The 22,364-nt window shown below is 43.7% G+C and overlaps 1 protein-coding gene across 1 annotated transcript in view; it reads left to right on the top strand.

The window, feature by feature from the left end:
- Positions 1 to 1,906: 1,906 nt before the first annotated feature.
- CACNA1D (calcium voltage-gated channel subunit alpha1 D) overlaps positions 1,907 to 22,364 on the top strand; it is a 175,266-nt gene continuing 154,808 nt past the window's right edge. The window contains exons 1-2 of the mRNA XM_046685745.1: positions 1,907 to 1,941; positions 19,006 to 19,148. Of these exons, the coding sequence (XP_046541701.1) occupies positions 1,907 to 1,941; positions 19,006 to 19,148 (178 nt within the window). The remainder of the gene's footprint in view (positions 1,942 to 19,005; positions 19,149 to 22,364) is intronic.

Genomic DNA, 22,364 nt, shown 5'->3' with positions numbered 1-22,364 from the left:
ACAACAGTAAAACGAGCCAGCATCTATGGGCTCTGCCACACGCAGACCCTGGCTCATGTGTTTTACAAGTGTTTCCTTAGTTACACTCAACCACAAATGGAGGTAGTTTCTGCTGCTGAAGCAGCTGTGGTGGGGAGGGGTAAAGGCACTTGCCTGAGTCCACATAGCCAGTAAGTGGCAGAGCCACAACGTAATGCCAGGCTCTTTGCCTCGCTGTATGAGGTGAAAGTGCTTCTGTGACATGACTGCAGACATCTTAGTTGAGAGCAGCCCGACCCACCAGGTCCCAATGCTTGTACAGTCAACAGCTGTGACCTCCAAGGTGCACCCTCGGGTTGGTCAGTCAAGGTTGCCTAGGTGACCCTAAGCTGAGGTCATCCTGGTGTGGCTTGGGTGGAACAACACAGAAGCCCAGGTGAGCTTTGGCAGGCATGGGACCACTGTGGAGGGGGGTCCCCACCAGGCGGGTGTAGCCAGGTGTCTTCATCCCAGAGGGCAGGATTGCTGCTGCGGTTCCTAACTGGCAGAACAGCCTCCATGTCTGTGCAGCTCATGTGAAATGTAAATAACAAGCCCTTCTCTGCCTGTCATACTCTGTAGCTTGGAAAATCAGCTCAGATCCGAGATTGGAAAGTGTTTCCTTACGCTCCAAGTGCTGTGTCCAGGTGTGCAAGTGGTGTGTGTACAGGGATACAAGTGAGCATGAGGGGAACGAGATGAGATTGCACTTATAGTTCAGATGTTAGGAGATTTAACTGTATACAAGTTGGAAAGGCTCTTCTTCAGCTCTGTTAATGGAGGAGAAGAATGACTGCTTTCTTGTCAAAATGGAAATGTTTGGTTTTATACTTCCCCAGTTCCTGTCATTTGAAATGTTTGCTTGCTTGTTACTTTTCAGCCAAGGAGGTAGACATGTTGGAGCATTTGGCTCATGTCATGTGAGCTAACGAATGCTAAGAAAAGAATTCTCTTCTAAAATGATGGATGTTTGGCAGTTGTCACGTGACCCAATCCCCTAGATCCCAGGGAGGCAGCGCGCTGCTTTGATGGGTCCCACGTAGGGCACGGAATGCCACTGCCATCCAGCTTGACCTGAGCTATCAGAACAGGATGTAAAGGCCTGACACGGTTTAGAAAGTGTAGCTCTGTAACTCCAACTAGCAGAGGGTGAATGGGATTCTGGCCTGGGTTTTAGAACATCTGTTGGGGTCCCTGACAGTGAGACAGGATTTTGGCCCAGATGCTTAGAAATGCAGCCCTGGGATCATGGCTCTGTTTTGTCTTTTTTGTGGATGATGCCATCTTGGTGTTTACTGGGGCTAAGTGCTCAGTTCTCTGTTCAGTACAGTGAGAGGATTCTACAGAGGTAGATGCAGTGGTTCTTGCCTTCAGGGTACTGACAATCTACAAATAATACAAGACAACACATCAAGAGGTTTACCTTCCCAACTGGACCAGGAGCTCCTGAAAACAGGCCAGTGCCTTGACCTTCTCTGCTCTTTTTCATGGTCGTGTACATAGTTGATGTTCAAGTGTTGTTATGATTTACTTTCATGATTAAATGCCAAAACATGTGGTACAACTTTTAACCCCAGGGTGGCAAACAGTTTTGACTCCTGTGCCGACTCCGGTCAGTAGATGATGCCTGACTGGGTACCTGGTGACGCTGCGTTATGGTGTAGCGGGAGGAGTGCCCGCTACACCAGTGAGAAGACCGGTTAGTGATGCTGTAGGGATGCCTGGGGAACAGAGGCAGCAGGCACATGGTGGTCATTCGGCTACCCTGATAGGTGCGTCAGGCTTGCAAAAGAGGGAACAGAATAGTGCTCAGAGGAGATGAAACTCCCTGGACTTCCCTGAGAGAGTGGAGCAGGATTTAGATAAACAGGGAGAAGTGCTTTTAGTCATGGAGAAGAGCAGTCACAAAGGCCAGAGGTTCCAGTGAGTGATGTATATGCAGGACAATTATGGGAACTGATGGACTGGAGCAGAAGGAGATCTGGAGGGGGAAGGGGAATCGGGTAGAGCAGGGCCCTGTACTCAGTGGGGTAACAGATATCAGTTAGTTGTTGGTAGCTAGAGTATAGACAGATTGTAGAGGACCTCGGGGATGCCAGATGGAGGAATTTAGATATGATAACAGTCCTATGCTTTTCAAGAAGCTTTCCCTAATGCTCCAGACACTATTGCTGGATCGCCCATCTCCCTGCAGGAGATTCCCAGAACCTCTGCTTTAGCTTTGATTGTCATCTGCTGTGTCTTCTGATTTTTATGTATGTATCTGATGTCCCCCTCCAGGATATGAACAGTGTCTTAACCATCTTTGAATCCCCAATGGTCAAAACTGCACCTGGTATGGAGTAGTTACCCAGTGAATTTTGTTGGATTATGTTGAAGTAGGGTGCCTGAAGTGCCAGGCAAGGTGGGGTGGAGGTGGGCAGTGCCTTAGTGTTGAAGTTGGGTGAGGACGTGCATGGCTGCCAAGCGTGCAATACACCCACTACCAAGGGAACTCAGAGTCCATGTCCCAGGGTAGGTGGATGGGAAGCAAGACAAGTCTGGGGCCTCAAGTTTACAGGAATGTGAAGAGCCCAGGAAACCAGTTGAAACTGAAGACAGTAACAGAGATGAAAGGAGCGAATCTGGAAAGCTGAGCCTAGGTAAATTCCCAGAGGCAATGACTCGCCAGGCCCATTGGTCCTGTGTCTAAAGAACCATCCCTAAGCCTATGGGGCAAAAGGAATCATCAAAGGAGTTGCAGCTCTTGAGAAAGATTCTCTTAGATGCTTCAACTTTTAGAGAAACAGAGTGGTCCTATAGGCCCGTGTATTTAGGTAGGACTCTTTTGTTTGCAGTTGACCAAAAACCCAACCCAAACTGGCTCAATTTATTGGCTTTTGTAACTGAAAAGCCCAAGGTAGGGGGAAGAATTTTGGCTTCAGGTTCAGCTTCATCCAGGGGCTCCTATAATGGCATTAGAGTCAGATCGTTGCCTCTGTTTCTCTGTCTTTCTGTTTGACTCTCTCTCTGTTTTTTGGCTTGGCTTTCTTTGGTGTTGGTTCTTCATCTCCATGTACTCTGGTAACTCCAGGCTTATGGCCTCTCAGGGCTAAGTCCAGCCAATGGCAGAACTTCTTGCTTAGATGCTGAAGTGAAAATCCCACGGTTAGTTCTAACTGGACCTAGTTGGCGTGCATTGGGTCACATGCCTGTCCCTGAGCCAGTAACCTGGGCCACATGCCAACCCTTGTAGCCACTGGACTGACAGTAGGAAAGGAGCAGTTCTTAGAGGAAAGTCAGGGTGCTGTTACCCTGGGAATTTTGTTGGGAGGAAAGAACCCTAATTAGCCACCCCACCCAAGCTGCTTGCTTTAGCCCGGGCAGCAAAGCAGCAAGTGACTCTGCCCTGCCGGCAAGTGAGGAGTCCACATCCTGAGAGAGCGCCCAGTCAGCCGCCTCTGCCCTGGGCGTGAGCCTACCCTCTTCTCACAGACCGGATGGCTTTGAAGCTGGTCTCCAGGAGCAGTCAGCCAGGCCGCCCTGCTGGCCGCCTCCTTTGGTCACCTCTGGGCGCATTCTGGACGGCATCCTGAGTGGAGGCCTTGCCCCACATGGGGTCACTGGATTGGCACGGGATCTCCGGAGAAGCCTCTTCAGAGGTTTCTGTGAGGTCTCCAGATTCTCCTTTCAGGGCTCCACTTCCCCAGGGGCTGGGAGAGCTGTCCCGCCTCGGTCCCCATTCAGTGAGACTGTGACATGTCTGACAGTTTGCAGAGCTCTTTCCCACCCATGACGTAACCTGATTTTCCCCCTCACCTGGGTGGGTAGGGCAAGGGTGATTATCCCTGTTTTATAGATGTGGAAACTGAGCAGCAGAAGGGATCAATGACTCAACCGAGATGACCCACCTGTAGAGACTAGAATTGGACTCAGGGGACACAAGTGTCATCTAAAACTTGTACTTTTAAACCAAAGGTGAAGAAAAACAAAGGCAAACTGACTGTTCTAGCCAGTTTCTTCATGTAAATGTGGCATTAAACTACCCATTGGAGGCCCTCTAAGTACATGCTCCATTAATACCTGCAGAGGAAAAAATTACCCCTGTTTACTGCTAAGTGGCTCTGGGCAAGGTCTGCCTGCTGGTCACTCTCCCGTGGTTCATCCACCAGCGTTTTACCAGAGTTTGAATCTCTTATTGAAACCATGTAATAGTAGCCCTGTGGCCCCTGAGGTCACCTTCTGAAATGCATGAGGCCGCTAGTGGGAGGGTCTCAGCCAGCCTGGCCTGAACGTGCCGTGGCGACCTCAGGTGACCCAGCCACTTGAGAAAACGGCAGCCGCTCTTGGGTCTTGCTGCTCTTGGTTGGCTGTCTTCCCCCGGGGTCTCTGGGCCCTCACAGAACCTCCCTCGGAAGCTGTGTCTGGACTTTGCTCATCTGGTCCCAGAGAAGTGTATTTTTATAGCTAGAAGAGGTCATCCGATCCAGTCTGCTCAGTTTACAGGCGAGAAACAGAGGCCAAGCCTGGTAGCCTGGCACACAAGGCCCTTCATGGCCTCCCTGGAGTCGGCCCCTTCAGCTCGCTCTCCCTTGCCTCCTGCCCGTCCCTCATGTCAGAGCTCCCGCTGCTCTGGACCTCTCAGCACCTTGACCCATCTGCCTTTGTGCGTGCTGCTCACTCTGGAACACCCCAGGAGCTGTGGTGATGGATCAGGAAGGGTGCGCTGCCAGCCTTTTCCCTGACGTTTGGTCATGGACATTTTCCTGGAGGAGGGCAAAGCCAAGGAGCCCTTGTGTTATTGTTGTGGACTGAATGTGTGCGTCCTCCCCAAATGGTGACACCTCAGCCCCAGTGTGAGGATGTTTGGCGATGGGGCCTTTGGGAGGTGATTAGGGTTAGATTAAGTCTTGACGGTGGGACCTTCTTGGTGGGAGTAGTGCCCTTATAAGAAGAGGAAGCGAGAGATCTCTAACTACCTGTACGCAGCAAGGAAAGGCCGGCTGAGGACACAGTGAGAACTCAGCCGTCCGGAAGCCAGGGAGAGGGCTCACACCGGGCACCACGTCAGCCGGCACCTTGGTCTTGGGCTTCCCAGCCTCCAGAACTGGGAGAAATAAATCTCTGTTGTTTAAGCCCCCCAGTCCATGGTGTTTTGTTATGGAAGCCTGAGCAGACAAAAACAGTTATGGAACTTCTTAGCAGGAAGGGACGTTGAATAATGTTTGGTCAAAACCTCTCATTTTGCCCACTTATTTATTCACTTATCCGTATCAAGTATGTATTTTTGTGACAGGCCTTGGGAATATAATGATGCATGAAGTAGAAATGGTCTCTGATCTTATAGAAATTATCATTTATTGGGGGAGACAAATATTAGAGAATTTTTAAAAATTTAAAATTTCCATTATGAAGAGGGCTATGAAGAAGTATAATGAGCTTTGACAGCATGTCGCAGCAGGCCCTAATTTTGTCTGGGAGGCCAGCAGTGGTTTTGCTGAGCAAGTGTCATTTAAGCCGAGCCTTGAAGGACAAGTAAAATTTAGTAAGATGGGGGAAACCATTCTAGGAAGAAAGAAGAGGAAGTGGACCTGAATCAGTGGCTGAGCTGGGGCTAGCAGAAAACAGGTATCATGGCTCCAAGCCCTGCATTCTTCCCACTGGCCTGGGCTGTTTTAACCCTGTATCAGAGCTGTGAGCTCACTGTGAAGAGGGATGTGCCCTGTGGGTGTAGGCACACTAGGAGGGTGAAGCAGGGTCGGCAAAGTCATGGAGGAGAGAGAGCATCCAGCATGTGTGGGAGGGAGCAGGTTGGCCCACGCCTGGAATGGAGGCTGTCGCAGGAGAGAAGGGAGGAAGTTGGAAGAGGAAGCTAGAGATAGAAGGATTGAAGACTTTACCCTGGGGGCTCATGTTGAGATTGAAAGGGTGGGCCAGGTAAGATGTTGAGATCAGCTGTTGTCTTATCAACCTGACCATTAGTCCAGGCTTCTTCTGGAAAGAATTTATGGTAGCTTAGGAAGATTTTTACCCTACTTGTTTTGCTTTTTGATGCATATGCTAGGATCATGAAACCTCATGTTTTTATAGCCCCCTTTAAGTCTAACTTTGTGGGTTCATTTCTTCCCTTTTTTCCTCTCTACTTCCCATTAGCACCTGTGAGTACATTATGTATGCCCAATATGGTGCTAGATGCTGGAGTTACAAAGACAGTAAGAGATGATCCTGCCAGTAAGGGAGCACATGTGGAGGGGAGGGGGCAGCTACTGCCAAGGTGTAAGCCAGGAGACTATTCCAAAGACTTGGGCCACGTGTGTGGATGAGCAAAGCAAAGAGGTGAATCTTACCAGCTCATCAAGCCTTTTTGATCTTTTAACATCAGGTTGGGAGCTCTGTGAGGGTAGAGATCAGCCTTTCTGAGGAGGAGCCAGGTGCCCAGGGATGGATGGATGGATAATGGATGTTAATGTTTGTATGACAGCACTAGTAAAAGGATCCCTGAGAATAGAAGAAGAGAGAACCAAGTACAATTAAGGATCCTGATATCTCCCATTCCTTGCTAGTTGTGGTTTCTGTTTCTCCAGGTTCTGTGTAGGGTTAACTGATTTAGAGACTGTTGGTTTAGAACCTCTCCTCTTTGGCTAAACTTCACAGTTTAAAGCAGATAAATCAGGTTTCATAATTAGATTCTGAGCCTTTATTTTTCTGGTGGCTTGAGGTCTTGTGGGGGGACTTTCATCCATATATGGGGTGGTCTCTGGTTAAGAGGAATTGGTGGTTTCTTAAAAGGTGATTTGAGTGGCCCTGCCCATCCAGGATCCCCTGTCAGAGAGGGGATCTGCTGGTGGCTGGGTGAGTGCCACAAACGCATGACTCTGCCTGGCAAATGCAGGGAGATTGGCTGCGGGAATCGTTTACTCTTTTTGTGTAGCCGGGGGTAGGGCTTTTAAGGTGTAGCCCCTCCCCAGGGGACACCTCATTTCCTGTCCAGTTCAGGAGAGTTCTTACTTGCCTCCTCTTCAGCCATCCTGTTCCTTCATCCATGCCATTGCTTCTTCCTCTATGCTCTCCTCCATCCTGCCACAGACTCTGTATCTGCTCTATGTGACGGCTCACCGGCTCCTTCGGCTGGGTGCATGTTCCCACCTTGCCCGGTTAGGAAGCTGACTTTCTTGGTGGCTCCCTTTTCAAATTACTAACTCAACATTGTTTTCTCAAATGAACGATCCTTCTGTAAAGTCAATACCTTCCCTCCCCATGATTATTGTTTTGCAAGATTTTTTTTTTTACACTACATTTGCTTAATGTGGAGGTTTATTTGTTTTCTGGAGTCCTTTTTAATGGCAGGATTGGGGACCAGGATGACACTGGCTTCTAGGCACCCTGGTCTAGCATGCTCTCCAGGCTGTGATTGTTCTGTTGGCATTATGGTGGAGTCTCTGTAATAAAGAATCACATTAAAGCAAGGTTATAGTTCTTATAATCAATTCCATCAAGTAATGCACTAAAGGTTTTGGAAAGAGAAACCAAATTCTTTAAAAAGGGAGAGGGAGCAGAAGACAAGGGGATAAAAGAAGCCCAAACAATTCAGTTATACTAATAGCCCTTGTATTATTGTGGCAAAATTACTTACAAATAAAAGCCAAAGAGGAAAAACAGGCTGTGTTGGGTAGGTGTACTCTCTGTTCCCTGCCTTGTTTTTCTGCTCTAAAGTATAACGCTGTGTTGACGTGGGGATGTAACTGCTATGAATATTGATGGCAGCAAAAGCCTTTTTTTCTGTCTGGCCTAGTAAATAAAGCAGAAAGGATAAAAAAGGAAGAGGAATTGAAAAATCAACATGCTGTTTTCAGTTTATCTCGTTCCCTTAGAACTCTAAGTCTTGAAAACATATTGACAATCTACATTTGGTGGTCAGGGTCTAATTTGAGAACACTGGATTGGTATTTTCAGAGATTTTTGCTTCTAGTTAAAAGCAACAATATTGCTCCTCCTTTTAGCTAACAAAGTTAATGTCACTGCCTCATTGAAGCCTTCCTGGATCTCTCCTCCCCACCCGGCAGCAAAGTCGGTCTCTGTTCCTCAGAACATCCACAGTGTTGTGAATGTGCCTCCCTTGTGAACACTCTACTCAGGGATATGGCAGTGAACAGAAGGCAAGCTCTTGCTCGTGTGAGGTCACAGGGAATATGGAGAGTAGACAAAGGAGTCCTTGGAGGTTTGTGTGCGGCAGGAAGGGGGCGTGTGCGCTGCTGCTCTGGGAACATTTCATAAGCCCGCTCACCCCCCGCCTGGAGAGTGGGCTGTGTGGAGGGAGTGGGGTTATGGTCTTCACAGGCTGGTGAAGGATGTGGGATGCATGGGATGAGTGAAGCCGAGGACAGGACCTGTGGGGAGGTCTTAGAGGAAGCATGGGTTTGAAGGTTGAGGATGAGCTAGGCTTTTAAAATTGAAAACACACTGACTCTGGCTGACTCACACCACGAAAGAATTTATGAGACTGGTATGATGGTGTTCCGGGGATCAAAGGGCACTCTGGTAGGGCAGATTAGGAATCACAGGGACCCAGGAAGGAAGAATGGATGAACCGGCTTTCTGGCATGACCAATGGGGAGCAGAGAATGGGCGTGAAGGCTGGGGTCCAGCAGTGGTTGGATGGTTCCCCTGGTGGTAAAGAGGAAGGATGTGGTGGCAAGACACAGGAAGTTCAGCTTGGGACTGGGACTCCCTGGCAACAGAGGGATAGCCCTCTGGTGGCAAATGGCTCAAGCCCAGGGTAGTTTAGGCAAAATAGTGGTCACATATAACAAAGCAATGTCCTTGCACGAGAGAAATGGACTAATAACCCTTTGACCTTATCAAAGGGCTAAAGATGCAGAATTACTCTTTGTCAGTTACCTCTCTTGGGATGTTCTCTGTGTGAGTGTTCCAAACCCCGAGCTCTCCACCAGACTAAACCTTTGGAGGATAGGGTCCATAGTGGAGACATTATCCTAATCCTGGCTCCTGGTATGATGCCCATCATGCAGAAGAGGCTCTCACTACATATTTCCTGAGCCAAATTTATTTGGCCTTTTGCACTAGGTATCTTAAGAAATGAATTCTGTGATTTCTATTTTCTTGAGATGGTGGTAACTTTCCTCAGGTCCCATGGAGTAGAATTAATATTAGTAAAGGACTTTATGGCCCATATGGAAGAGTTTTAATCACTGATGGTTTTTCATTTGGTTATTATTTAAGTAGCTTCTTGCCAGGAAATGCCTCTTGTAAAATTAATTGTATACATCCCAGTCAGTCCATATTTCTATTAAAACTGAAGCTGTACAAGAAAACCTTTATAAAAGAGAAACGAGTCAAAATTTTTATACCTGCTGATGGATGTGTTTTCTGTACTCACGGAGTTGCGTGAGTAGGTCTGGAAAGGTTCTAAGAGTCATCTAGCCTGAGGGTGGCGTCTTGAAGGTCTGAGGCAGTCAGATGGGAATGGCTGCTGGGACTGTTAGATGAGAAGGACTCAGAGACTTATCCCAGGCTTCCTGGGAACGTGCATGGTGACTACTCAGCAGTGTCAGCTGGGGAGAGGTCACATGCCAATAAGCAGGCAATGGTTTGCCATCCTGGATTCACCCTCCTTGTTGTGCGGATGAGGAAACTTAGGTTGGGAGGAGGGGGCCTTGCCCAAGGTCACCTTGCTATGCAGTGACAAAGCTGACCCTGACTTATGCGAGGGTTAAAGCAGATGCATCTTTTTTCTTCTAATGGGCATTCTGTCCAAAGCCACCATTGGAATATTGGTTGCACCCTGTGCTTTCCTGGGCCTGATTTGGCAATCTCAGGAGGAAAGCACACTGCATTTTGCAAATGTGTGCAAATAACAAACATGTCTGCTGTCCGCTATGTCCTCGGCAGACTCATGGCACGCCCATCAGGGCAGGTGGCAGATTGCAATCATGCAGCCCAGAATGAAAGTGTTTTACACTTAGTTGCCTGTGAGAAATCCAGTTTTGGAATTAAAATGCCTTCCTGGCCCAGGTGCAGTGTTAATTGTTCCATTTCTCTTAATAAATCTTTGCTTGGAGAAAAATGTTTGTATCTCTGAGATATTGATTCTAATCCCTATTTCCTTTTCTTTGTTTGTTTCTCTTCCCAGGAAAAAGTAGAATATGCCTTCCTGATTATTTTTACAGTCGAGACCTTTTTGAAGATTATAGCATATGGATTATTGCTACATCCTAATGCTTATGTTAGAAATGGATGGAATTTACTGGATTTTGTTATAGTAATAGTAGGGTAAGTCCTTTTTATTTTAGGAAAATGTTTGTTTGGAAAATGGGAGATGGGGAGTAACAGGAAACACAGTCTTTTGAGGGAATATGGTTGCTCCTTTATGCCAGTCGTTGTTGCCAGAACCTGTCGGGAGTTCTTTGAGGACTGGCCATGCTGCTGTCAATCTCTGGGCAGAAACTGGTTTGACATTCTCTTATTGTTTTTACTCGCCTTTCAGTAACGTGTTAGAGATGGAAGTTTAACCTTCTGATGTGAGAGGGTTCATCTTAGAAGGCCTTGGGTCTTCATAGATAGGCCAGCCCTGCTGGTGATTAGAGTCAAATGAGTAGAACTCTTATACTTATCACTCTGTTAAGTTAAAAAAACAAAACACTAAAAAGTAGTAAATCCTTCGTAGCTGTGAGATACTCTGCTATTTAACATCCCTTGAGCAAAGCTATTAATTTTGTCTGCTGACTTGTGGGAAAAACTTTGGCATGCTACTACCCAATTTTAAATAAGAAAACAAGTGTCTGAATAATGTCAGATATCTGGCATGAAGTGAAATAAGCCAGAAAACTCTCAAAATCCTGTCACAGGAAGAAGGCACCAATAGTTTCAGTTAAAGGAGAATGTTAAAATAAAAAACAGTGGCCTGTGTTATTCTGGTCCTTCTACACCTGAAAATGTTGCCAGCAAGAGAAAAATGAATCAGTGTCAGAGGAATGCTGGGTCTTTGGATCAAATACCCACATAGGAAAATAAGATATATCCTTTCACTAAGTCTTCATTACCCAGCTGTAAAATGGGTTGCTCCTAAAATTATATTTGGTCCTATAGAGAGAGATTGTTAAATGACCTCTCTTGTTTTCATCTCCATGACTTTATTCCATTGCCTTTTGCAGTTGAGCAAGGTAATTTTTCTTTTGGATTATTCTTTTATCATGAATCCTTTGGCTTTTCATGGGCGACTAATACAGCTGGATTTTGGGAGAGTGGGATAAACTTTGAACCTGTCTTTTCAAACCTAGGAAGTTAAAACAGGATCCAAACTTGTGGCCCAGCGGGATGATTAGACTTATAGGGGAAAAAAGTTAGCTTTTGCAAAAACCACCATAGTACATTGACATTTGAGGTATTACTACAAAGGTAGTAGAGCTAAAATGAACAGGGGGTAGATATGTGCCATACTTTCCTATCTTTGGTGAACTCTAACAAGGAATGGCAAGCAGGAGCCTTGTAGTTCTCTTGGTTCTGGAACAATCTTGCCGTGCCTCTCCTGACCCTGGACTTTCTGTTCAGCTAAAGGATGGAGATGCTTAGCTCCCTTTCTTTGGTCCCTACCCTACAGTCAGCTCGCCTTTCTGCCTGGAGACATTTTTCAGACTATAGTACAGCACAAAGGCAGGGAACAAACAGAGTTTGGTGGCTTCATTGAGTTGAGACAGAAACAAGAGTTCAGGGAGCCTCAGGTGGCTGAAATTTGAGAGGCAGAGTATGAGAGGGGAGGGAGCTATGCATAGAGCTCCATAAATATGCCTTGGAGTCCTTTGGCTGAAGACTAAGCTACAGTTACATGGGGTGAGATTCCATGAGGCCAGGCAAAGAACACTATTAGGGGAAAAAAGAAAAGTTGGGGGCTGTAAACTAAACAATAACCAGTGCTCACAGAAGTCTGGGATGTTTTCAAGTTCTGACCAACCAGAGTGGAAAGATGTCATTGAACAACACTGGACTGTCAAGGGAGACCCCAGGAGACCATTAATAGTGAGGATAAACTAGCTCTAGGGCAGGGGATGGCATACCATGGCCAATGGGCCAAATCCAGCCTGCTACCAATTTTTGTAAATAAAGTTTTATTGCAACACAGTCACATGTTTGTTTACATATTTGAGTTGAGTAGTTTAGGTCAACAAAGCCTAAAATATTTGGTATCTGGCCCTTTACAAAAAATTTTGCCAACTCCTGTTCTAGAGTAAAGACTACCTGCAACCCTTGTTAATAATGTTTGAAAAGGAGCCTAAAAAGGAGCAAACTTGTATGCAAGTAACTTAACTACCTGCTAAAACAAAACTCAATACTCTTTAAAGGAAGACAACAAAATCCAGACGTTTATCAGTGTCCCACGTCCAGTCAGACATCACTAGACGTAGGAAAAGTGACCTATAACCAGGAGGAAATTCCATCAATAGAAAGAGACCTATAAATGACAGAGATGATAGAATTAGTAGAGAATTACTTTACAAGACTTTCAAAACATCCATTATAAATATGTTTATGGACTTAAAGGAATGCATGACTACACAATGAGGAAAGATGGGACAATATAAAAAATAAATATCAGATGGTACTTCAAGAGCTGAAAAATATATCTAAAATAAAAAATTCTCTGGATTGGTTTAACAGCAGATTAGACACAATCGAAGAAAAAAATTAAAGAACTTGAAGACATAGCAATAACACAAAAAATAATGTTGGAGAAAAAAGTGAACACCACCTCAGTGTCCTGTGGGGCTATATCGAGTGGTCTAACATACATATATTTGGAGGTCAGAAGAGACAAGGTAGAGAGGAGACAGAAAAAAAATATTTGAAGAAATTATTCCAAATTTTCTAAATGTTATGGAAAATATAAACTCACAAGTCAGAGAATCTCAACAAAGCCCAAGAAGAAAGCTACATCAAGGTACATCATAACCATAATCAAATTGCTCAGAACCTAAGATACAAAGAGAAAATCTTAAAAGTTGTCAGAGAAAAAGACATTAAAGGCTTCTTGTCAGCAACTGTGCAAGCCAGAAGACACTGGAAACATCTTTAAAGTGCTAGGGAAAAATGTCAACCAAGAATTCTTACTCAGTGAAGACATCTTCCAAAATTAAAGTAAAAACCAATTTTTTCAGACAAAGCAAAGCTGAGAATTTATCACCAGTATACATGCACCTCAACAAAAGATAAAGGAATGTCTTCATGCTGAAGGAAAATGACACCAGATAGAAATGTGGATCTACAGAAAAGGAATGAAGAATGCCAGAAAGGGTAAATGCACGGGTAAATATAAAAACATTTTTTTCTCACATTTAAATCTCTCTAAAAGCAATTGATTATTTAAAGCCAAAAAAAAAAAAACCAAAACAACAATGTATTGTAGAGTTTATAGCATCTATTAAAGTAAAATATATGGCAACAATAGCACAAAGGACAGGAACAAGGAAACAGCCATATGCTGTTGCAAAGTGCATGTACAGTAGGTGGAGTGATAAAATATTATTTGAAGGTATATATGATAAGTTAAAGATGTATACTGTAAACCCTGGAGCACAGGCTTGCAAACTTCAGCCCATAGACCAAATCTGGTTTACTGCCTTCCCCCGCCCCCCGCCCCCCGCCACATTGACAAAGTATTTTATTATCTCCTTTGGTAGATAAAATTTTGTTGGAAGACGGTCACACTCCCTCACGTCTGTGAGTATTTGGTGTTAGGCTGGTGAAGTTGAGTAGTTGTGACAGAGACTCTATGGCCTGCAAATCCTAAAATAGTTACTATCTGGCACTTTACAGAAAATTTTTGCTGACATTTACCCTACAGGAGCTGTTAGAAAAATAAAGAAGTATAGTGAATAAGCGTATATTGGAGATTAAATGGAATTTTTTTAAAAAGCTCAATTCAAAAAATCAGGGAAAAGGAACAAAGGAACAAGGGATGGAGCAAATAGAAAAGAAATAGTAAGGTGGTAGATTTAAGCCCAGCTAAGCCTTTATTAAAATCCAGAGTTTATCAGGTTTATATGTTTTTTTAAAAAAAAAAAACCAAGTCCCAACTCCACAGTGTCTACAAGAAACCTACTTTAAATCTAAAGACACAAAAAAATTGGAAGTAAAAAGAAAAATACATACCATGCAAGAACTAATCAAAGCTAACGTAGCTATATTAACATCCAACAAACTAGACTTTAGAACAAGGAATTTTATCAAAGATAGACATTTCATAATGATAAAGGAATCATATAATCAAGAGGATATAATAATCCCAAATATGTATATGCCTAATAACAGAGCTTCGAAATACACAAAGCAAAAACTGATAAAACTGAAAGGAAGGATAGACAAATCTACAGTTGTAGAGGTACATTTTAATACTCCTTTCTTGAGGAGTGTTGATTCACTATCTAGACAGAAAATCACTAAGGATGTAGGGAGATTTGGACAGTACCATCAACCAACTTCACTTAATTGATATTTTTAGAACACTTCACTCAACAAGAGCAGAATAAACATTCTTTTCACTGCACGTGGAACATACACCAAGAGAGAGAGATTCTGAGCCATAAAACAGGTTTCAGTGAACTTAAAAAGATTAAAACCATACACAATTATGTTTTCTGAATGAATTTAGTAATGTTTCTGGATAAAATGTTAGTATAAAACATGTGAATTCCTGTATAATAGTCATAAACAATTGGAAAATGAAATTTTAAAGTCATTACTATTTACTATAGCATTAAAAAACATGAACTATTTAGGGATAAATAGTGCACTGACAATGACTAAACCTTAGTGAAAAAAATTAAAGGAGGCCCAAATAATGGAATTATGTACCATGTTCATGGATTGGAAGACTCAATGTTGTTAGGATATCAGTTTTTCCCAAATTGAGCTATAGATTGAATCCTAATCTTCATCCAAGCAAGATTGTTGTAGAGATTGATAAATTTATTTGAAAATTCATGTGGAAATTAGGGAGGCTCTAGACTAGCCAAAGAAACCTTTAAGAACAAAGGTGGAACCTAGTTTTAAGGCTTACTGTAAAGCTACAGTAGTCAAGACAGTGTGATATTGGCATAAGGAGTAGACATAAAGATCAATGGAAAAGAAGAGGGAGTCTAGAAATAGACTCATCTGTATGCTCAATTGATTTTAGAAAAAGGTGCCTTGATAATTCAGTGGGTTGAGGAAACTTTCAACAAATGGTGCTGGAACAACTGTTTATTCATATGAAAAAAAGAAGAACCTGTATTCTTACCTCATCTGTACACAAATATTACCTTAAAATGAATCATAGACCTATATGTAAAAGATAAAACTAAAATTTTTAGGAGAAAGACTTTATGACGTTGGGGTAGGCAGAAATTTCTTAGGACACAAAAAACACTAGCCATAAAAGAAATAATTGAAATTTTGGACCTTATCAAAATTTAAAACTTTTCTTCAAGAGACAGTGTGAAGAAAATGAAAAAGTAAAGCATGGATTGGGAAAAAATATTCATGATACACATATATGACAAAGGACTTGTAGTCGGAATATTTAAAGAACTGTTAGAACTCAACAGTGAGAAGACAACCCAGTATATAAATGGGTGAAAGATTTGAACCGATCTTCACAAAGAAGATATGTAAATGATCAACAAGCACCTACAAAGATGTTCAACATCATTAATAATTATGGAAATGCAAAGTAAAGCCACAATGACAGCACTACATACCCACTAGTATTACTAAATGTAAAAAGATATGGACCAACTGGAACTCTCATACACTGCTTGTAGAAATGGAAAATGGTCCCATCACTTTGGAGAAGTTTGCTAGTTTCTGACAATGTTCATCACACACTGACCATATGCCCGTATTACCAGTAGTACTCTTAGGTACTTATTCAAGATAGGTGAAAGCACATGTTCACAAAGAGACTTTATTCATCATAGAAAAAAACTGGAAACAACCCAAATATCACTCAACAGGTAACTGGATAAACTTGTTGTGGTATAATCAGGCAGTGGAATATCACTCAACAATAAAAAGAAATGAACTGCTGATAAATGTAACAACTTGGATGAATCTCAAAAACATGGTGAGCAAAAGAAGATAAACAATAGGGAGAACAAGCTGTGTGATTCCATTTATGTAAGATTCTGTAAAAGGAAAAGACAACCCAAGTGATAAACAGCCAATCAGTGGATACCCAAGGCTGAGTTTAAAAGGAAGATGACTGCAAAGGCGCATGAGAGAGCTGTTGGAGATACGGGGAATGTTCTGTATCTCGATGGTGGTGTTTATTGCTTGGGCTTATACTTTTGTCAAAACTCATCTCATTGTACACTTTAAATGGGTTTATTTTATTATATCTAAATTAAGCTGCAATAAAATTGACTTAAAAAGTAAAAAAAGTCATCTAGGAAACTAAAGATTGTTTTTTTCTCAAATATGAAAAACCTGAGAACGTCAGATTGTTCTTGAAAATAGGCACTGAATTGTAGTCAAAGAGTGGAAGAAAAGTTTAAAAAAGAAAAAGAATTATGTCTTCATTTGAATCAAATTCCTACTGAGGTTTCCAACTGCAGACTGTATCTCCATCCAATGGATTTTCCATTCCAAGTCAACCATGACCTGTTGCTTTTGTCAAGATTCCCAATAACAGAGACATTAAGAAAGTAATCGATATTGCTGAGATGCTAACTGCTAATAATGTGACCACAGGAGGACTCAATGTGTCTCCCAGAGCTGATATTATTCTCTGTGTAGAAGAGTTTGATCTGAGCCAACTTCTATCCCGCCCTTCTTATTTTTCAATAAGTGTATTTCAAGCATTCAGGCTCGTCACTTAAACTTTTGTGAAGAAGAAGATGGAGTGCTCATTCTGGTGCTTCTAACTTGTGTCACTTTAGGTAGCTCCTTGCCTTTTTTCTCCTGTCTTGGGATAAACTTCTAATAACAATCTAGGATCGAATACTCGCTCCTCACGTCCTTATCTCTTCAGGCGCATGGTACCTTTGTTGGGTTGTGGGGGCGGTGAAGAGAGTAGAATCACAGAATATTAGAATAGGAAGAGCAGGGCTTTGCGTCATTTAATCCAGTTTTCTCATTTTACAGAGGGGGAAACTGAGGCCAGGGAAGGAGAGGGACTTTCCTAATGCCTCCTCACTCTTAGGAGTGGAAGGCAGCCCTGGCCCCTTAGGCTCGCTGGCTGTCTAGAAATGGCAGCCGGCTTCCCTCTCTGACTCAGGCTCCTCTGTAACTGCAGAGAAACATTATTCACCTGTTTTCAAGGGCATTGCTGAAGAACGGGGGATAAAAGGACCATGAAGTGTACATTGCAAAACACTGATACTTGAAAGCAATCTTAAGTCATCACCTGCATAAATTACTTTCCTAACCCTTTGGGATGAAAATTCCTGTGGCTGCCACATTTCAGAAGAGTTTGAGGTTTTATTTCTTGCTTTTTCTTTGTTTTTGTGAAGCTATGAATTTGTGAAGCCATGACTTTTATCTTTAGCCTTGCTGCAGGGGTTCACAGTAATTAGAAAACTATGCTAATGATAGAAATCTGTCATAAATTTGATATATTTCCCCAGTCATAACTAGAGAGAGTCACCATTTGAAGCTTTGAAAAGGTAGAGACCTGATTTATTTCCCCCTGCCTTCTCCCCAACCCCAGGTTCATTGGGGTGCTGTACTGTTATTAAAACAAATGCCTGGTGTTTAAGTGCCCCAGAATGACATGGCTGCCTGATCAGGACTGCAATCAGACCACCCTGGGTTTTGTGGACTTTGTGTCTTGGCGATCCACAGGCATGCCATTGGGGGCAGAGTTTCTGCTTTGCCTGCTAATTAAACTTGAGAAACCTTTTCTTTGTTGCTGGGCCAGTCATTCCCACAATCTGATGGGCCAGAGTTGACTCTATTTGAAATGGGCAAATTTATATTTATTCTGAAAAACAAGCAACAATTCCAAAGAATAAATGTTTATTTGAAAGAGCACAAGTAACTGTCAAATGAGCAGATTGCCTGAAAATAGCTTTATCCGAAAAACCTTCTGAGAGTAGGAAAAAATTTGTCGTGGATGCCAGATACAATATTATTCACATTTCAAAAGAGAACATGACGGTATTAATACCTTTCCTTAGGTTACTGCTTTTGGGCTTTACACAGCTCCTTAGCATCTGTGACTTACATCATTCCCTGAACGTCCCTATGGGGATTTGGGGGGGGGGGAGGAGGTCAGGGTGTGTGTGTATGAGATTGTCTTGGAAGTAGTATAACATATTGATTAAGAGTTGGGACTTTGAAGTCAATATTCATTCATTGATTTATTCATCAAATGTTTTTTGAGCACCTCCTATATGTCAGGAACTGTTCTAGGCATTAGGCTAGAACAGACTAAATGAACAAATGAACAAACACTGAAATTCTATGCCCTTATGGACCCTACATTCTAGTGGGTCAACATACCTGGATTCATATATTAGTTCTGCCACTATGTGTGTGACCTTAGGCAAGTTACTTGTTCTTATCGAGTTTATTTCCTCACATAAAATGGTGTTCATAATACTTCCTACTGCATAACGTTTTGTGAGGATGAATGAGATAATGTACATGAAGTGCTGAGCATATAGTGAGCACTCATAAATGGTACCCGCTATGATTATTGCTGTTATTTCTGTTTGAGCAATCCCGCTTGTCACTGTTAGGTCCCCGGCGAGTCCCGTCTTCCATGAGGGCTGACTTGCTCAAGGATGCTCCATTGGCAGGAAAACAAATGAAATCAATCCCTGTCCCCAGTCCTTCTGGATGCAGGGGGGTCACATTCAGGATTCACAGCCCAGTTCTTGCCTTTGCCTTGCTTTCCCTTTATTTAAGTAGCAGTCATACAGAATTAGCCCTTGTTCAAAAATAACTACTGTTATCATCCTGTTTCACTTCCCTGGGTGACAGACTCTAACATTTCTTTCTCTCGTCTTCTTTCAGATTGTTTAGTGTAATTTTGGAACAATTAACCAAAGAAACAGAAGGCGGTAACCACTCCAGTGGCAAATCAGGAGGCTTTGATGTCAAAGCCCTCCGTGCCTTTCGAGTGTTACGACCACTTCGACTAGTATCAGGAGTGCCCAGTAAGCACGTTTTGTTTCCTCAAGCCAGGAGTTTGTTGATTCTTTTCTTCTGGGTGGGTGTCGGGATTACGGAACAGAGTGCTGCGAGGTGAGTTGCTGTGAACCAGCCAGGGGCTGCGCAGACCACCGTGGAGGCCTCGTGGTTTACAAAACACGTTGGCCTGCGTTGTCATCCTGGATCCCTGTGACTGCCCCGAGAGGGGCTGCTAGTGATTATTGCCTTCTTCCTGATTTTGTGCAAGAGAGAATCTTCTCTTAGGGAGAGACGGAGTAAGTGCTGGTGTGAGACCTGGAGTTCAGGCTTCCTGATTCCACTCCGGTTTTCCTTCTACGACACCACGCTGCTGTCACCTCCTCCCCCTCCCAGGCCTGCCCCTCTCAAGGTGGTGGGTTATGTAGATGAGGGCGTTGGCTGACTGCCTTTCAAAGTCAGGAGCAACAGGGGTCTGGACTCCTGAAACTCTGCTTAGCTCCCCACTGCTAGGAATTGTGTCCGTCCCAGTCTGAGGGAAGAAGTGAATGCCCCACGTCCTCCCTGTATGTAGGGCACGGTAGTACCTGCTTGAAGGTTGTTGTGAGAAATGAATGCGGCAATGCGGGCAGAGCCCCCAGCACAAGGTCTGGAGCCCAGAGGAGGCCGTTCTCCTGCACTAGGCTGTGATACCTGTCTGTGCCAGGCCGTGGTTTGCTTCTTAGTCCACACCTTGGGCCAGGTTGAGTGCCACCTGAGGTGGAACAGATGCCCTGTCTGTGCCCTGGCCAGGAGCTGCGGGCCTCTTACCCTTCCATAAGGAGCATGAGGGCTGCTTCGCCGGGCTCTGCCCCGAAGGGACACCGTGTCCCTGTTGAGGCGTCAGGGGCTGGAATTCCTAGCGCCTTTCCCAGGACCGTGGCTGTGAGGTGGCTGCCTGCTCACAGCTGGAGGAAGGATATGGGACGGCAGGGTGTGCCTGTTTTTTACAACTCGTAAAGCCATCAGAAGAGCACAGATCATGTTTTTGTTTCTCCAGAAGTTCTTCATGAAATTTTATTAAACCTGTTGGCGTTCAGAACGTACTAAAAATTCTCTGGAAAAAAAAACCAAAACAAAACAAACGACTTCCAAATTTAACATTTTAAAATGTAGGAAGTGGTGTTTTATGTGTGCTTGTTTTTCCAGATGGTTCATTTATTTTCATTGAAAAAGATCAGCACAAGTCAAAACCACAGAACTGTCTGGAAGCAATTGAGAAAAATAGAAATACCTTGGAAATGACTGGCGCTGTTACGTGTAACGTGATTAAATGAGAAGTTTAGTGAGCAAACATGTTCTTTCAGAATTGGTTGTTGCAGCTTAATCTAATTTCAAAGTAACCACGACTACTTTTTTCTCCCAAAGAGCAAATGACAAGACAGCCTGCCTGCAGTGTGTGCTGCAGCTTCATGCATGCGAGTCTCAGGCTGGTGAAAACTCTTGGAACTCGCTTAGCGTTGTTTTGGTTCCCTTGCCTAATGAGGTTTTTACCAAGTGACTAGTCCATTGCTCCTGGATACTCTTGAGAACCAGTTTTAGGTTTTTTGTTTTTGTTTTTTTTTTTGGTGAGGAAGATTGGCCCTGAGCTAACATCTGTGCCAGTCTTCCTTTGTTTTGTATGCGGGATGCTACCACAGCATGGCTTGATGAGTGGTGTGTAGATCTGTACCTGGGATCCGACCCTGTGAACCCCAGGCTGCTGAAGTGGAGTGCATGAACTTAACCATCATGCCACCAGGCCAACCCCAAGGACCAGTTTTAAACTATATTTCTTCCTTTCCCCAAAAAACATTGTTTGAAGCTTGGTAGGCATCTGCATCATGCTCTCAGAGGTCAGCAGAGGGAAATGGGGATCTGAGTCTTGTGTGAGGGTTTCTTAGCCTGTATTTGAACGCCCTGATGGGGAATATCCATGTCTCTCATCAGACCCACTGTGCTTCTGGGGAGAGGTGGTGGATGCTCTGGGTCATGCTATTTCCAGTGCTCGTTGGCAACTGTGGCCTCGTGATTTCTTTTTAAGTACCTGAAATTGTTAAAAAATGCCTGGGAAGGTTAGTTTACACTTCTCTGGGAATTGTTTAGTCCTTTCTAAAGAGAATTCAGACTGTCCTGCAAGACAGGATTTTGTATGTGTGTGAATACATACTTATTCAGTGGAAGGTAAATAAATATTTCAAAAGATAGTAGTTCAGACCTTTGTGGAGTTCTTGACCCCCGCACTCAGCTGCTCAGGGTATATCACAGTCCTAGACTGGCAAAGTGCGAGAGAACCCTAGAGTTCATCCATCCATGTGAACCATCTTTTCGATGAGGAAGCTGAGGCCTGACCAGAGCTAGTGCCATGTGCAGGTTCTCACAGCTAGTGGAGGCCAAACTGGGCCAGCCCCACGGGCTCCTCCTCCCTGGCCGGCTGTTCTGTCCACTCCCTCCCACTGCCTCCTTGGTCAGAGTCCTGGGGGATCTGCTGTACACATCACTAGTGTACAAAGGACCCTTATGTCATGAAGGTGTACACCTTCACATTAAGGTTCAGCTTCATTAACTCATAAATTTGGCCAATCTGAAATACAATACTTACAATAAACATAAACATCTTCATAAGACACATGGCTCACTGCCCTAGAATTTAGAAGAGCTACCTACTGGATGATAATTTTGGATGGCCCATCTAGGTCTAAAAAAATGAAAAAGAAAAACCCGAAAACCCTGTCCAAGTAGATTAGAGCAAATGCTTCTTTTCCCCTCCCTCTGTTCCTTATAGAAGGCAAAAACAATGAAAGTCATCCTATTGATCATTCTTGTCCTGAAGAAACCGTTTGAACATTTAAGTATCTGAAGGCAGTCCCTAGGATTTCTGTTGTAATGATGTCTTGGAAAGTTGGGCTCTTTTGTGAATCTGAGATCCTCCTCTTAGTCTTCCCTCCCATCCTGTCCCTTGCCTCCTCCTGTGTACATCTTACCAGGGTGAGCTTTTATTGTTATTGCTGATAAGTATTCTGCCCTTTGCTTGGTGTGTTCTAACTTATTTAATTCTAGCATCTCATATTCTTCCATTCTTTGTCTATGTATCAGGGAAGTGAGAAGATACTAGAAAAAGGCAGTTGGAAGGAAGGAGAGTCAGTAGGGAGGAGAAGGAAAAAAAGGGAAAAGAGTGAAGTGTGTGGAGCAGAAGCGTGGTCCTGGGTGGTAGAAAGAACACAGGA

This window comes from Equus quagga, chromosome 1 (assembly GCF_021613505.1).
Source record: "Equus quagga isolate Etosha38 chromosome 1, UCLA_HA_Equagga_1.0, whole genome shotgun sequence".
Taxonomy (NCBI): domain Eukaryota; kingdom Metazoa; phylum Chordata; class Mammalia; order Perissodactyla; family Equidae; genus Equus; species Equus quagga.
The sequence above is the reverse complement of the archived record's forward strand: the minus strand, read 5'-3'. Positions and strand labels throughout refer to the sequence as shown.